This window comes from Macrobrachium rosenbergii, chromosome 50 (assembly GCF_040412425.1).
Source record: "Macrobrachium rosenbergii isolate ZJJX-2024 chromosome 50, ASM4041242v1, whole genome shotgun sequence".
In the NCBI taxonomy this organism is placed as follows: Eukaryota; Metazoa; Arthropoda; class Malacostraca; order Decapoda; family Palaemonidae; genus Macrobrachium; species Macrobrachium rosenbergii.
In genome coordinates, this window is record NC_089790.1 from 697428 (window position 1) to 714309 (window position 16882).

At 35.6% G+C, this 16882-nt stretch overlaps 1 protein-coding gene across 3 annotated transcripts; it reads right to left on the minus strand.

The window, feature by feature from the left end:
• Positions 1 to 1947: 1947 nt before the first annotated feature.
• On the minus strand, positions 1948 to 16446 carry LOC136832478 (deoxyribonuclease TATDN1). Of its 3 annotated transcripts, none has more exons than XM_067093359.1 (7): positions 16397 to 16446; positions 14650 to 14709; positions 8613 to 8792; positions 6576 to 6768; positions 6114 to 6317; positions 4036 to 4239; positions 1948 to 2308 (listed from the first exon to the last, which is right to left on the minus strand). In XM_067093359.1, the coding sequence occupies exons 2-7, from the start codon at positions 14687 to 14689 to the stop codon at positions 2200 to 2202; spliced, it is 930 nt and encodes a 309-aa protein (XP_066949460.1). In that variant the 5' UTR covers positions 14690 to 14709; positions 16397 to 16446; the 3' UTR covers positions 1948 to 2199. The 3 variants fall into 3 exon arrangements, with proteins under 3 accessions (XP_066949460.1, XP_066949461.1, XP_066949462.1); XM_067093360.1 differs by lacking the exon at positions 16397 to 16446 and adding an exon at positions 8994 to 9099 and having other exon boundaries at positions 14650 to 14708; XM_067093361.1 differs by lacking the exons at positions 14650 to 14709; positions 16397 to 16446 and adding an exon at positions 10746 to 10886.
• Between the last annotated feature and the right edge of the window lie 436 nt (positions 16447 to 16882).

Consider the following 16882-nt stretch of genomic DNA (forward strand, 5'->3'; position numbering starts at 1 on the left):
GCTGGAAAAATAAAGTTGCTTTGCTTTGGTTTACTCAAGTTTACATCAGTCAGCAATGTTATTAGTTGTTTAAAGGTTGCTCAGCATAATTTTTTGGTGAGTGGTTTTGGGTATTCTTTACATTAGTTTTATGGAAAATGCATATTTTTTTAATTAAAAAGACTGCAGAAAGGTCGAATTATCCGAAGGCGTTTTAATTTCTATGCGACAACGCTATCCATGACATTTAGGGTGGGTGTTTATAGAGGTCTACATTAATTTTTAAGCTGGTTAATTTGTGTACGTTGGTTTCCAACCTGAGTTGGTTGTTCTGGAACCAATTACACACATTATGTGAGGTATAACTATATCACTCTTCATTGTAATGAGCCACAGTACACCAGATAAAATCATCATGTGGTGTGTAGTATATAATGTACTGAAATGCAATGTTGCTAACATAAAATTACAAGGACATCCAGGGTTTTCACGGCATATATAAATGGCATCTAGTTGTTAATGTTAGTGATCTGGTTGATATTATCCTTATCTAATTCATCACATACTTTATTTAAAACTAAACTGAGCATGATACAACAATCTTTACTAGTACAATTAAAAGAACTGATAACAAATAAACCCAACTGGATTTTATATAATGTATGACATTAAAAAAAGTATATAAAACTTAGAAGGCATGATTTTATGCACCTAATGTCAGAAGTTACAAACAATAATGGATCAAATTTATTATTACTGAAAAGTTTTCAGTAATGATGAATTAATGACTTTTACTGCAGTTTATTCTTTAAATCTCTATTTCCCTTTCTATACTAGGCTGCTTTCCTTATTGGAACCCTTAAGCTTCTAGAATTTTGCTTTATCAAATTTGGGTTTCAGCTTTCTAATAGTACCCGTAGTAGTAACAGCAGTGATGGGATATGAGAAACAGTAATTTTAAATTTTTCTTTTACAAAATTCAAATGAACCTGACACAGTACAAGTTGGAATAATCAGTTTATGCTGTTGCTGGTTTGGTTACTATTTTACCTGACTGAACTTGATGCAGTCTCCTTGTTAACTTTTATATAATAAAACTACACAGTAATCGTTAACATTGGCGTTACTATTTTTTTCAATTTATGGTGGATTTGCCAGGTCCTAACACTGTCACAGTAATGGACATCCTGTACAGTAAATTTGTAATGATCAGTTTTTGCAACTACCTGTACTGTACGGCTATTAAGTCACATACAGCCCTGCCAGGTTCACAGACCATACCGATTGCTTTAAGTATGCATATAATTATCTCACAGACACTGGAGAATAAGTGTACTCTTAAAGGCAATCTGATGACAAATGGATATGAGCAAAAGTTAAGCACACTGGCATTTTTGGACACCAACCTCAACCTACACTAACTACCAGTAGTTTTAAAATTTATTGTCAATAATCTCAAAATATCTCTCATAAAGAAGGTGAAAAAAACCCAAATAGTGAATCAGAACAGTGCATATGCCCACTTTCTGATTCACAATATACCCCAGGCTTCCAGAAACAAGAGAATGAGTTAAATTCTGCACAAACAACAACTACTCACATGTTGTATGTACAACTTTGTCTTCTAAAAGACTGTGGCGCTGCAGTCTACCATGGGAGGCTTAAAGGTTGTACAAGTTGATCAAGAGAAACACTGAGGTTGCTGGAATACCACACTATCTCATTCTGTCCTTTACTCAAAGTTTATCCCCACATTTACCAGTGGAGCACAGTAAGAGATAGTTTATCAGAGGAATGATGATATTCAACTACTTAATGTTTTAAATCAATACTTACCTAGTGAATGCACTTGGAAGAAAATTGGTACTGCCTACTATAATAAGCCTATATTATGTTTTAGTAATCTGCATTTCCACTGGGATTAACCATTCCAACTCAGTCCCTACAGAAAGTGAATAATATAGGAGAGTATTTTATGCATTTATTAGAACTACTGGATGGAAATATTACTGGGACAATGAATTTTCTTGGACCATCAAATTCAAAGTTAACATACTGCAGATATGGGAATATTTAAGAAAAAAACTCATATAGAGTATAAGTATAACATCAAACATATTCTTAAAATTTACAGTGGGGATCATATTCAATGAAAGAATGGCAATACATTTTTATTGTTAATAAAATGATCAAACAACGTTTACTAATGATACTGACTTTTCATTTGGTCTCTGAAGGAAAGAAAAGCTTCAAGGTATTTTCATATATTGCATTAGCCAAAACCTCAGGATCCTCTTTTCGGACTGCTGCCAAAACTTCTAAAACTTGTCTGTAAAATGATTATTATATCATCAACTTATTTACCAAAAGTTTCTACATAAAAAACTTCAGTAATATACAATTTCCACTGGAAAAAATTTAACCCCTTAATATATATTGCAAATACACCAACATAACAAAACACAGGTTCCGCAATCAAGGAACAAATCATATGCAGCTAAAACATATTTTTAACACATAAGTAAACTATATTAATTCAATAATACTTAAATTATTTGTTCGTTATCTTCTATTCATTATCTTCTACAATGAATAAACAGACAAATTATACTGGAATACTTGCACAAACAGCATACTACCACAGTTGGTTATGATTTTAATATACTGTAAAGCAACTGCAAAAAACAAATCAGCTGATCACATTACCAATACCTAAGTTCATAACCAATCATCAGGTGAAAATTACAAAAATTTATACTTCATAAATACAAACCACTAATTTGCAATGCCCTACTTGTGAGGTCTAGGCAATTAGACCAAACCCAGAATTATAAATAATCAGAAAAATTGGTTAACTTGGAGGTAATCCATCTCTTACTCAATAGGTCTCATTTTCACTTGCACCCACAGAGTATAGTAGTAGAGCACTTACAACCAACCAACGGGATAAGAAGTGGGTCCTGCTTAAAGAAAATTAGATATTTTTTTAAGAAGTTTAAGAACCATTTCTGACGTGTCTGTGAAATGTCAGAATTTACAAGTCTTTGCCTTACTATTAGGGATCAATAAAAAGATGGAGGTGGACTCTAGAAATAAGATTCATATCTGTGGCTCTTAGCTAACTTGTGTTTATTATCACAGAATCACATAAAGTAAACCTTGCAAAACACACTAAAGGTTCTTGCAGCACCCCTGGCCCCATCTGCATTACTTTTGGCATTTCAGTATCTTCTGCATTGATTTCCTGCTTTTCTAATATTACCTTCCTCCAATTTTTACTTCATGAGCCCAATGAGTCGGCACTGTTGTTTGCATTAAGTCGGCCATATAACAAGACACCCCTTTTGCTCCACAGTGGCCTATAAGTAGAGATAAAACTATGCAGGTCAAACAAAGATGGCCTCATCTTGCTCAGCCACTGGTGCCTCTATAATTCTGTCACTAAGAATAAAGTCTAAAGAAAAGACTCATAAATCTCAGAAGGGAAGTGAACTCTGCCACCTTCCACAAGACCCCAAATGCAATTATTTTTTTAATAGGGCCTATAGATTGAATTGAATAGAGAATTTAGGCCAAAGACCAAACACTGGGACCAATGAGGTTGTTTGGTGCTGAAACGGAAATTGACAGTAAAAGTTTGAAAGGTGTAACAGGAGGAAAACCTCACAGTTGCACTATGAATCAATTGTTAGGAGAGGGTGGAAAGTATGATGAAAGAACGAGAATGTGAAAAGAGGTACGGTGAAAGGAATGAAAGGGGTTGCAGCTAGGGGCTGAAGGGACGCTGCAAAGAACCTTAAGTAATGCCTACAGTGCACCCCCCTACGGGGGAATAGGGCCTATAGTAATGGGTTTGTTGTGAAATAAATAACTTTTCTTTAATATAAGTTGCTTTCCCATTGCCGTTGTACATTACATTGTAAATCAGATGAACACAATTACAAGCGTATTATTCTATACCTCAAATATGCCTACAAGATGGAATAAGAACTACTAAAATACTACAACAAACAGACGTAAATTCAAAACTTGTACAGCATCCAGTCGAGTACTTACATTATACAGTTGGGTTCATTTCGACTTTTAACCATAACTCCAGACTGCCATTTCTCTTTCTTCTTATTCACAAAAGTTGTTTTGACATGCTTATGACCTGCATGAGTAGGTCTGATTTCACACCACGGACAGTCAGTCTCAATCAACAATCTCTCTACTGGAATTGTTGCAGCAACAGCCAGATTTTCCTCAGTTTTTAAAGAGCTGAAATAGAATTTTTAAATAAATTACTATGATCTTTAAAAAAACACACAGATAGTAAATTTGGAAAGCACAACAAGAACATCAATAGTATAACCATATGCCAAAACAAAATGGTGGAATATGTTCCGTACTGTCATTTTCGAGAAATATACACATTATACTCCATTTACCAATGTCAATTCTTCATTTCTACGTTAATACTGTCCATGAAGTTTACATTAAGCAAAGTTACTGGATTACTGTAATTAAAATTTTACACCATTCTCCTTTTGAGTCCAATAAATCACCACCCTACCAAGCATTATGAGCTTTGAAATTGCCTAGGAATAGGAATGGAAAAAGAAGCTTCATTATTAAATTCTGATTATCATTTTCACTTTTGCCACACCTGGGAGGAAGGTACAGGGAGAAAAAGGTCAACTGTTTGTTTAAATGATGTTAATATCCACAGCCTGCTAAGAAGCATTTACATTTAAGACAAAATGCTACAAAGAATTGCAAAAAATATTTGCAGCAACTCAACTGGCATGTTCACCAATAGGAGAAGAGTGAGAAATCATAATTCACACGAGGACTGAGGGATAATTTCCTACTATGGTCCTTTGTAAGCACACTTTCTGGATTATGATCGAGAAGCATAACAAACTAATACAATTCAGTTTGAGTTTAAGTCACTATGTTTTTTTTTCTGAGTAGTGTGTTTTTATTGATAGTAATGTAGTTTATAAAAAACAAATGTTTTATTCTTGAGTGGTACCTTCCTTTGATTTGTACTTTACTTGTATAAAAATCTAATGTTTTGGTGCTTTGCCTCTATTTTAGATAAAAAATAGCTTAATGTATTGAAGCCAAAACGTTCCTATGGAATGAAAATGTTGACTGTAGCGCCTGTTTGGCTATTCCTGACGAGGATCACATTTCCTAGGAATCAATCTCTAGAAACTATCGGCTATTCCTGATGAGGATCACATTCCCTAGGAATCAATCTCTACAAACTATTCTCATAGAAAAACGTTAATATGGACAGTAAGAGAATGGAAGCAGGAGATTCTTACAAGTGTTTGTTAATAGATTTTTTACCTTTGCAATATTGTTTTTAAATGCCACATTAACACTAAAGGTTCTACGCAAATTGGAATACCCTTTAACACCACCACTTTATGGCAGAACAAGCAAGTTTTTTGAGTTATATACTTATCAGTTATTACCATAGTCTTTTTTTGTGGTGTCAATGCATCCTCTAACACAATATATACCAAATATTTTAATGTCTTGCCTATATTCCTAATTACAGCTATTTCATCTTCAATATATTTAGGGATACATACATCTAACGCTCTAACAATACTGATGTGAATACTGATTTCTTAAATGTACTTCTGTGGCCAAAATAAAAATGTACATCAGTGGAAGTATTATTTGGTTTTCTGTAGGTACTAAGTTTGAACCCATTACACTATTATTACTTTTAAGTACACTGAATGGCTTCAGTGTGCTATATAAGTTATTTCTAGCTCTGATTTGACTGGCATTAGGCTTCCACCTTGCCTCACCTGACCTTCAGGTGAGACGGAAGCCTCAAATTCCACAGATGAGGAGGCATACTATCCAACCACACACACTTTATGTTTTAAGAGTGATCCCAATCATAGCCAAAACTGGGCAAGGGTTATTAACCATAGATCAATCCAGCAAAACAGAGTACGTAAGAGGTAAGAAAGCCTAGGTAATTTAATTGGAGTAACTATCTACAACTGAGTTATGAGTTGGCTCTAGATAATTGTACTCTAAAGGCCCCACCCAACAGAATAGCTCTAGGAGTTCAGTTACAATTCAGAATCACAAAACAGTTCAGTATGATGTAAGCCACCTACCATCCATTCAATCCAATGTAAAGGTCTAGATCCAAAATGTGCTGGGCTTCTTCTTTCGTGCCATCAAAAGAATGCACAACTCCTCCAGATATTTTCTCTCGGTAGGGAGACAAAATCTTCAGAAGGTCTGCAGCTGCATTTCGGCAATGCAGGAACATTGGTAGGCCAGTTATTTCTGCTAGACTAATTTGTTTCTCGAAATATCTGAAAAAATTTACATATGATATGACATTCTGAAAAAAGTCTTGAAAATAAATGAACTAATGTCAGTCTTATTTGATTTAAACAACAATCTGCAATGAAGCTGGGAGGCACTAGCTTTAACATGAATTTTCAGTTATTGAGGAAAGATATCTGCTTACATACCAGTATGTCTAGCTTCATAATAAATGTTATTGATTATGCTGTACAGTATAATGAGAAATACAATACAAACTGATTAAGCAACTGAGTAGCAATTACTTTCTCTGAATATCTGGAGGGCAAAACTGTGTGCGATCATAATCGAGACCACACTCTCCTATAGCAACAATTTTCTCCCTATTGTCCAAAGCTAATTGCAGTAACCCTTCTAAATAAGCCTCAGGATCAGTGTCACCTTCCTCAAATTCTCCACAACGAGTTGGGTGACAACCAACAGTGCTGAATAGATGCTCTGTGAAACAAAACAAAAATTGTTATAAACCTGTTAATTTTTTCAATATAATATGAATAACTGGCATCTGAATGCAATTTTAATGTTTTATGCAAGAAAAAACAATTCAGTATGTTTAAAAGGCAGGGCATGCAAACTTAAAATTATTACTGTACTGAGTAACACTTCAAGTCACGCTCACAAACTGTCAGTCAAAATGAACTGCCTGAAACTATGGAAATAAAGTATCATTGCTGTCATTCTTTTCACTTCATGACTTAAAACAGAAGGATTTTTCATTGTCAAACAGATTTATGCTTCTGAGTCTACATGTAGTACATGATGTATTAGGCCTATAAATAAATTCTCAACAATTTACTAAGCTGTTATAAAGCATAAATCTATGCTCTTTTTCCTACAACCGATGAGTGTAACTAAGCTTACTAGTTCGCTTCTGCACTGTGATAAAAAAAAATCTACTTTATACTTGAGCATCACAATTGTTAATCTAAGCACTTCACACTTTCATCATATTTTGTCTGGTTATGTCGTGTGCATAGTTAGACAATATTTATCCTCTTGTAAAGTACATGTACATTAAATTCAGAGAAGTTTCTTCTATCACATTAAAATGAATGTGAGAAAAAGATAGATCAACTATGAATTTATGGTTCGCTTCTCATATGCAAATGACAATTTCTCTCACCAAATTAAAATAAAAATCAAATGAAGCTGGCAGTAAGTCAGAGCTCAGCCTAACTGCATGCAACACTTTATGAGTGACAATATGCAGTCACTGTGATGTGGCTGTTGTCTAACATTTATATTCAGTGATGCCATTTTGGTATTTCAGTTGCTAGATCTGGATCTTGTTTTAACCTAAAAAATTAAAAGTAGAGTGTCATAAGATCGTCAAAATCTTGTAGAATTTAAGCGTTTAGTTCAACAGGAAATAATGCTGGGAGAAAGTGATATTAGTTACAAGGACTGTTAGATTTAAAATGAGATAATGAAACATTAAAAAAGGAACCCTATATTTCTGGGGCTTGGTGCAAAAAGGAGTGCACAAATGGAGGCCTCTGGCAGCCACTGTATGCATATGACCTTGCAATAACATTGTAATCAAAGAAAAGGGTCTTTAAAATGACTAGAAGATGATGAAAGTAGAATTGAAAAGACTGATAATCAACACAGACACAGCCAAAATATTTGGTCTAGAAAGTAGTCGTGTGGATTCCGCAGATGGTGTCAGAAATGCTTAGTAATGCAAAATTTAAATAAAGGACATTTATGAGGTAATGATGAAGAAAATAAGAATGATGATCATTCAAGTTATAAGACCATTTCACATTACAGCCTTCCATTCCTTTCATGCACACACTATACAGAAACATCTACATCATGCCTGGTGTATTGCACTAAAGAATTAATCGAGGTTGTCAGTAGCACCCCTTTGGTGCTAGCTGCATTACTTGTAATCTTATAACTCTTACGCTCCCAATTTCTACCTGACAAGAATAAATCTTTTGGGCAAGTCCTGTGAGAGTCAAGGAATGTGACTCAATGGTCTTTATCATATCATCTGTTTACAGCAAAAATAACCCAATCACTTTCAATTACTATTCTTCGTTACCAACATCACGAGTGTCTAGTAACGACTTGGTGGTCAGTCTCATTAATGTAGCTAAAAGGAATGAAAGTTATTTGTGAACATAATTAGGCTTGTAAAGTGTACAATGGCTTAGCCCACAACCTGGTCCTAAATTCAGGTCCAAACATGTTCATTATAAATCAGCCAACTTTAATCTCTTACTAACTTTATACGTATATATACCAGTAATTATCAAGAATATATCATGACTTACCATTGGTTTTTGCTAACTCCAAAGCAGTTTTACTATCAGAGAGACTTGTGCCAGTAATCATCATTTTGGTGAGACCTGCATCCCAAGCTCTTTTCAAAACTTGATCAAGGTCAGCTTCATGTTTTTTGCTACCATGATATACCCCCTGGTACATTTCATCAGTAAGATTAGCACCAATATCTGCAAAAACGGACAAAATTACTGGCAACAGATCATTTATAGCTTTACAAATACAGTACTCACAAATCCCATTACTAAACGAGATTATTGAGACTGTGGACAAGTAAATTTGGTAAAAACTCTGAAATTACTGTAACTTAAACAGGACTGGAGAATTCACAGCCAATAAAAATACTTACATTTATTAATCTGGTAACTTACAATTTGTAAAAATAACTTGATACCTGAGCAACTCTGCTCCTTGCTCAAAGCAAAAGTGTCAGAACACCAAAATGATTTCATATCGAAAACTTAATACAGCACTGACCTGAAATGAAGGCAATAAAAAAAACACGAGTTTGAGGATTAGAGCATATTTTACATACAGCTTTGAGATAAGTCACCTTCTATTTAGTATGGCCAATACTGAACTGGTCATACAAATTACATATAAAAAATTTACTTCTATAATAAAGAAACAGACCAGAGTACCTACATATCAAACACTAATCACTTAGGGGAAGTATTTGATAACCGAGCTCCATGATCTGTAACATTTTAAGGAAACAAACCATCTTTTCAAGTAGTCTGTGCAACAGAACTATTACTAGCCCAACTGAACAGTACTGGGAAGTCCTAAGCTGTTTAATAATTATATGCTCTAAAAGTCAAGCTTTTAATGTAACCAAAAATGTTTAAAACATCTATATTCCTCCTCAATATAAAATTACTTCAACTGTTTGAATTTCATGCACTGACAGATCTTAATCCAGAGCACAGATATGTGACAGACTTAGAACTTTTGAGTTTTTTAAACAATTCACCTTCATAAAGATCACTTTAACTGATTAAACAGCTATCAGTATCTCATGATGGAGCAAAATGGTTCAAGGCTCCCATGAGTATGGACAGCTCTACCAAGGAAGAAAAGAACATTCTTTCAGTCGGGAGACCTAACACAAGGCAGTGCAACAACCTTTACCATTAGGAATCAAATGAGCTTGTCTTGTTAAAAGTGGACAAGTCAAGTCTGCGATCTGCTGTCAATTAGCTCTGACTGGTTAGAAACCCTATCTACAACTCTCCTGAAATCTTACTCCTGATAATGAAATATCCATCTGAATTTAAGGTGGCAAAAGTTTTTGAAACCTTGTCCTGCATAATTTGGTTTAACAAAAATGACAGCTCAATAGATTTTACAGAATTCATTGCTGTTGCTTTACTGAGAACTCTGAGATACATTGACCTCAAAGTAACAAATGTGGAGGTCTTAATAGGACAAATTCTGATAACACTGGCCAAGTTCAACTCTTGAGACAGATCTCCAATCCATGTAGTTCCAAAGTTACATATGTGGTCAGTCTAGTTTTTTCTCTTTCAACTTAAGAAAGAAGAACAGGTGGTCAACAATTGGAGAAAAGCTACTACTTGCAGGACACAAAAAAATAATTACTCTAGACAGCCTCCCACCCATCACGAGACCAGCGATGAATATTCTGGTGTCACAACTGGTGACTGTCCTGGGAGTGCCTTTACACCTTATCAATAATTCCTTTGAGTCAGACCCATTGATGAAAGACCCAGTGATGAGAAAAGTCTTTCACCTGGTTTGATCATGTCAGCTACTCTAGTCCTATGGGTGAAGCAGCATACTGTCCAACCTCCCTTCCTTCTTTATCTAAAAGCACTCCAAACCTCAAAGCAGCAGATGGGTCATCATCAAACAATCTATCTGGACAGTGCAAGGAGGGGGAAAAAAGAAAGAACCTAGAAAAAATTAACAGAATTCTAGTCCTCCCCTCAATGCATTTTTTCAATGAAAAAATTAGTTGTACTCTAATGAGTAAGAACATTACATGCTTTCTACTTACAGTGAACTCAAATACCAAAATTGATTTAATATTACCTCAAAGAAAAAACATTAAAGGGTAATACAAAGAAAAGATAACATATCATGCAGTAAAACATAATTACCTTTAACCACTCCTTCAAAAGAGTCAACATCTGGTAATTAAGACATCTCACTTATGTGGTCTTCACCTCTAGATGCTTCCAGCTCCTTGTGAAAAGCTTGGGAAAACAAGGTGTAACACAAAGGTTTTTTACCTTGTTGAATACATGAAGTTTTATAGGCTTCGTGAGCTGCTTTCATGGTCACATTAGGAGGCAGAGAAAACTTCTGAAGCATTTTAGCCTGATTGCTGCAGTGCTGTAATAGCTGAAATACGTGGTGCATCATATATTCCATAGCCTCTAAAGATGATTTGTTTCCAGGACTGTTTTTCCCACGCTTGTCCTGTGGGGGATTTGAACTACTTATCTTTGAATTGACAGCTCTTGACAGTCTTCCATTTGATATCTGTAATGTTGTGCAAAAAAGAATTTTACAAACTTTACTTCGCTTTCCGTCATGAGCGTTCAAATAAAAGTCTCTTGTGTAAGCTCGGCGGGAATCCTTACTTTTACAAGTTTTTGACCTTGTGTTATGAACTTCTATATGGTTCCACAAAAATTCTGTCTGAAGGTTCCACGAACCAAGGGCCCAGTAACTCCTGAATATTAACTCTTGCTGTTTCAATGAGATCAGCTGATAACATTTCCTAAAACAACATGCATACTGAGGCACAAATTCCTTACTTCTTATTACTTTTCCCGTGGGGGTCACGTAGCCCTTCCCCTCATCTCTGAACTTCTTACGAACATTGTGACTCAACATTTTCTTTTCCTGACATTCATTTTCATGACTCTGCTGCATAGGCAATGGACAGTGATCGTGCTTGGAGGCATCTTGTAACTGAGATAATAAACCTGATGGTGATGAAGGTTTCTCATGCTGAAGGCTCTCGTGGTCTTTATCCTGGAAGCATGAACTCGTGATTTCTTGCATATGCTCCTGACTTTCAAAGCAACCTCCAGATACGCCATCAGAAGGAGCAGGCGACGGAATCCTTTGAGAGTATGATTCTTCTCTTTCTACAATAAATGAAGAACTTTCAGGATATCTAACCTGACTGGCTGACTGAGGATACATCTGTTGCATCTGGGAATTTCTAAATGGAAAAGGTTGTACAAGATTCTGAGAGGGGAGAGTCATCATTTCTTGTCTTTTTTCATCAGGTCTAGATAAAATGCTAGATGAGGATCTCTTTTTATACTGTTGATAAGGAACCAAAGGTAGGGGAGCACTTAATGCATCACTTTTATGGATTTCAGGGAGTAGTTTTCTGAATACTTTTAAACTGACAGGTGATTTTCCTTTCTCTGCAAGGGCTCTTTGATACGAGGCATAAACTTTCCGAATTGTTACTCCTGGGGAACTGAAAACACCATCTTTCCACTTTCAGTATTGACTTTACAATATGCCAGTAACTGAATGTACTCTTCTGCCTCCTGAATACATTCCAATGGAGTCTTATTTGGGGGGGTATTAAGTCCACGTTTATCTTTCAGGACGACGTCAGAACATCCAGGTAACTTCTGACTAAGCGTGTAACTAAGACGTCCGTTGGATATTTGCAATAAGTCTAGAAACATTCTTTTGCAGACTTTAATTTTTTCACCGTCTTGACTTGGAATATAAAAATATCTTGAGTGAACTCTTCTGGATTTTCCATTAACAGTCTTTCTTGCGGTATCTTTGATGTGTACATGGTCCCACAAAAACTTTGTTTGCATACTCCACTCGCCTAAACTCCAATACGACGTAAATCCATTTCTTTGATCACTTTCCGAAACACTTTGGAAACATCCAACATTGCAACACTGAGTGACGGCCTTGAACTCTCTGGCAGGGACTACTTTACCGTTCTGCATCGCATATGATTTACCAAGGTTCTTTTGTCTCTTTCTAATATTTCTTTTCCAGTGACTTCCTCCCTTAACAGCAAATGGCTCGGTTTTCTGGTCACTCCGAGACATTTGGGAACCGCCGGTAATTTCATGTCCACTATAACTGAAATCATTTTTGTCTACTTTAGAACAGTCAGCAGGAACCTCAAAATCACTCTGAGTGTAGACCACAGCAGAGGTGCTTGGATCTAAAATCACATCAAGGCTGTGAGGTAAGTGAACGGAAGCTAGTGTGCCTGGATGATTTTGATAGGTCAGCGACTGAGAAATAGGAACAGAATGTGTCTGTATCTTTCTAGAAGTGATTACATTACTAGACTCTTGATTCTGGAAGGACTGCTGGCATTCATGTTGCAAAGGTTGAATTACTGAATAAAGACTTGCATATTCTGGTAATTTAACTGGAGACCTGTAGATCTGTTGCACTTGGTTCACGACCTGTACAGGTGCAGTTTGTTCACCCGGGATATCTCCCATATTGTCTTCCTCTACATCACTGCCTTGACCTGTCAACAAGTGATGCGATTAATTTCTGGAATAATTACAATTACTGTAAATATTGCTTCTTAAGTGTTTGGGAATGGTATGAATTCTTCATCTTAATATGCAACAATTTCTGCATTTGTGACATAATATACCAGATGCAATTAGTTATCTGTAACTGATGAAAATGATCAGTGCAAAATTCAGCAACATTTTCTCTTCATGGTGAATTTTATTTGAAAATTAGAGCATGATTAAATCTAAAGTTATGAGGCACTTGTGAGCTTGAAAGGTAAACAGATGGATGCTAAATTTATGAAGTCCACTTTGAAAACACATCCATACATTTATAGAGCAGGTTCCCCACATCCTTTCCATCTTGCTTTGAAAGACAGCAGTAAATCCACCAAACTTTTTGAATTCTATATATGGATGGACAGTGTCTGGGATCAAAGGACAGGAACTGAAGGTGTGAAGGCCATTCAGCAGTGATTCTCTAACAAATATTCATTACCAAAAAGTTCACAAGTCGTCAACACATCTTCTCAAACAATTCCAAGCAAATGCACTGTATCTGGATTGATAAAGGCATTTTTTCCCATCGTCCTTTTAGAAGGAAGAGATGGCTTAAGATTTCAAGGAACTATGGGCACTTCAGCAGCCAAGTCTTATGACGAAGTCTGAGACTTAATTGATGATCGTACAAATCACCAAAGTGTTTGGCAGACACAAATGCTTCAAGAAAGGTTGCTGCAAGACAGAACCTACGCAAATGTCTTTCACAGTTCACAGGGAGGTTTTATAAGATCACAAAAGATCACTGTAAGATGACATTTGAAAGGAGTAATCTATGCAGGTATCCACTTCTCATATATTTACCTTTGAGGGGTTTCAGCAGGTTCTTTAGTTATTTCCCAGAATACTGTTCATGTCAGAGTAAAAATAATGGCAAATGAACAAGAAGTTCATAGCATCAATCTCACTTTGCATATGTTATGGAAAATAAAAAATTCATTAAGGTACTGCATGAAGTACCCTGTAATTTAAGAGCTAGTCTTTTTTCTTAACTGGTTTACTCTTTGCTACACAACCAAATTCTATCAATTGGTAGTGGCGTATTAAAACAATTTTTAACAATACAATACAGCATACCATTGTTATAGTATTACTGTACTCTGCTGGGCGATGGCAAATCTTTCTTCTTACAATTTGTAAACATTTTTGTTCATGAAAGTTAACCCCAAGAAAGTTAGACCTGTCCAAATCGTATAAAGACATACTGTATTTTGCTTGCCAGATATTCAGAATTATCTAAACAGTTTAATGAGCCCCATAAATAGTAAATTTGCTATACTAAAATAAAAGCTACATGACTTACAGACTATCAAACCTACTTTTGATAGTAATATTTCTGAAGTTCCTAATTAAAGGTTAAAATTAATCAATACAAGTGAATTCACATTCTGCACTTCAAAGGCAAAACATATTCGATAACATTCGCAAGTTAAAGATAGTGTACAGTATTCCTTTAACATTCAACACTTACCAATAAACTTCTTGGATAATGCTGCCATGCTTCTTATCATAAGGCCAACTTCTTTCTTTCCTGAAATTAAAGAAAAAATGAAACACTCTAACAGATGATGATAAAAAAAGTTCTTAATCGTCACTATCCATTGCTTTTCTCTGAAAATAAAGCGTAACTCTAAAGTGATTCCAAATACAGTTTATTAACACATTAAACCTTCCATACATTATGTCCACAATTTTAACAATACAGTATCATTAGTTTATTAACACATTAAACCTTCCATACATTATGTCCAAAATTTTAACAATACAGTATCATTAGTACAGCACAGTATATACATCGACTGAAAACTACTGTACACTTGTTTCAACACAAACCCATTACTTAACAGAAGCTTAAATCACGGTAGCAGCAATCTCCAGACCTCCAACAGAAGTAGTTCTGCTTTCCCCGTCCGAGTATGCACCTGGGTCCTAAAATGCGCTTACCCTTATAGGTGAAACTAGGTCTGGGGGAAGCTGTCACACCTGCAGTCTCACTAAACAGAAATTTTTTTCCGAATTGCTTCAATTCACTAATGCATTACTTTTTTTCCGAATTGGTTCAATTCACTAATGCATTACTTTTTTCCGAATTGCTTCAATTCACTAATGCATTACTTTTTTCCGAATTGCTTCAATTCACTAATGCATTACTATTTGAATTTTAAAACTCTTTGACATCATTTATATAATTAATCCCTTTCCTTGACTCTGGTGGTGGTATTTTTCCTGGGTTTTCCACTTTTTCCAATCATACTTGGGTTAGGTTAGGTTAGGTTAAAGAATGCTATGTTATGATTTGACAAGGCCTGTCCTATATTTGTTCTTCCCAGATCTTTGTTACCTATTTACAAGTAATTTGTGTGGGTAAATTTTAATTTAATACTAAGCCCACTTGCACGAATGCCATGTTTAGTATTAACCCAAAATCAAAACGTATCCCTAAAGAAAGTAAATATCTATGGAACAGTATATTTGCACAAGATTTTAGTACGCTTTCCGTACTAAACATATCACAGACTTAGGAAAAAGCGAAGAAACACCAATATTGTGAAAAAATAATGAAAAAGTACCACAGGCTTATCAGATGGGACCGGATCCATGAAATTTATGCTAAAAAAGCCAAAATGTCTGATCAGATAGGGACCCAGGTAAGGATCTGGCATCCTAGGTTAAGTTAGGCTTTGGGGGTCCACGGGAGTGGGGGGGGGCAAATCCAGGTAAGGATGCAGCCCCGTATAGCGTAGGTTAGGTCAAATAAATCCCTGTATTTTAATAATTTTCTATTTTTCCCCATCCAAAATCCCCGCTTCCCACTGTGGTCCCCCACATTGTAGGATATAAAGGTGGGGTCCATTTTCCCCATCCAAAATCCCGGCTTCCCAATGTGGTCCCCCACATTGTAGGATATAAAGGTGGGGTCCATTTTCCCCATCCAAAATCCCCGCTTCCCACTGTGGTCCCCCACATTGTAGGATATAAAGGTGGGGTCCATTTTCCCCATCCAAAATCCCCGCTTCCCACTGTGGTCCCCACATTTTCTAGGATATAAAGGTGGGGTCCATTTATCTCCATAACTTCTTATTTACTAAAGAAAAGAATGTCTCTTTAAACATAGGTAAATCATATCTTCACATCCAAAATGCATTTACAGTTTAAAGCAAAATTTTGCACAAGTGTGAAGGTCTAAAAGTGAAAATGGGGGCAATAAATTAGTTTACCTGACAGATTGAAAAATAGCTGGTCAGAACTCAGAAATGGTCTTGGAAATTGAATAGTAGTAATGTTAGGGCGGAAGTTATGCAACGGCTCCTCTCGAGTCCTAATTTTATTGGTTTTATTGCATGTCACTCTTGGTATCTTCTGTATCTTCAATATGGTGCCTTGCGGTGAATATCAAAATATATTTTTTTTTTTTTTTACCAGAGTAAATCTTTCCTGTAATGTTCATCTGCCTTGTGGGATATCAAAATATTTTTTTTTTTTTTGACCAGAGAGAAAATCTTTCCTTTAATGTTCGTCTGATTTTTGGTAATAAATTATCTGTAACTGCACTTTTATTGCAATTAAACGCTGCAATAATATCCTTGGCTTTATACTCTCCTAATATCTTTTCTCTTTACTGTTCATTTACTGACATTTATCTGACTGACACGCGATTCTGAGTTTTGGCTAAACATAAATCAGTGAATAATTCTTTTATAGTC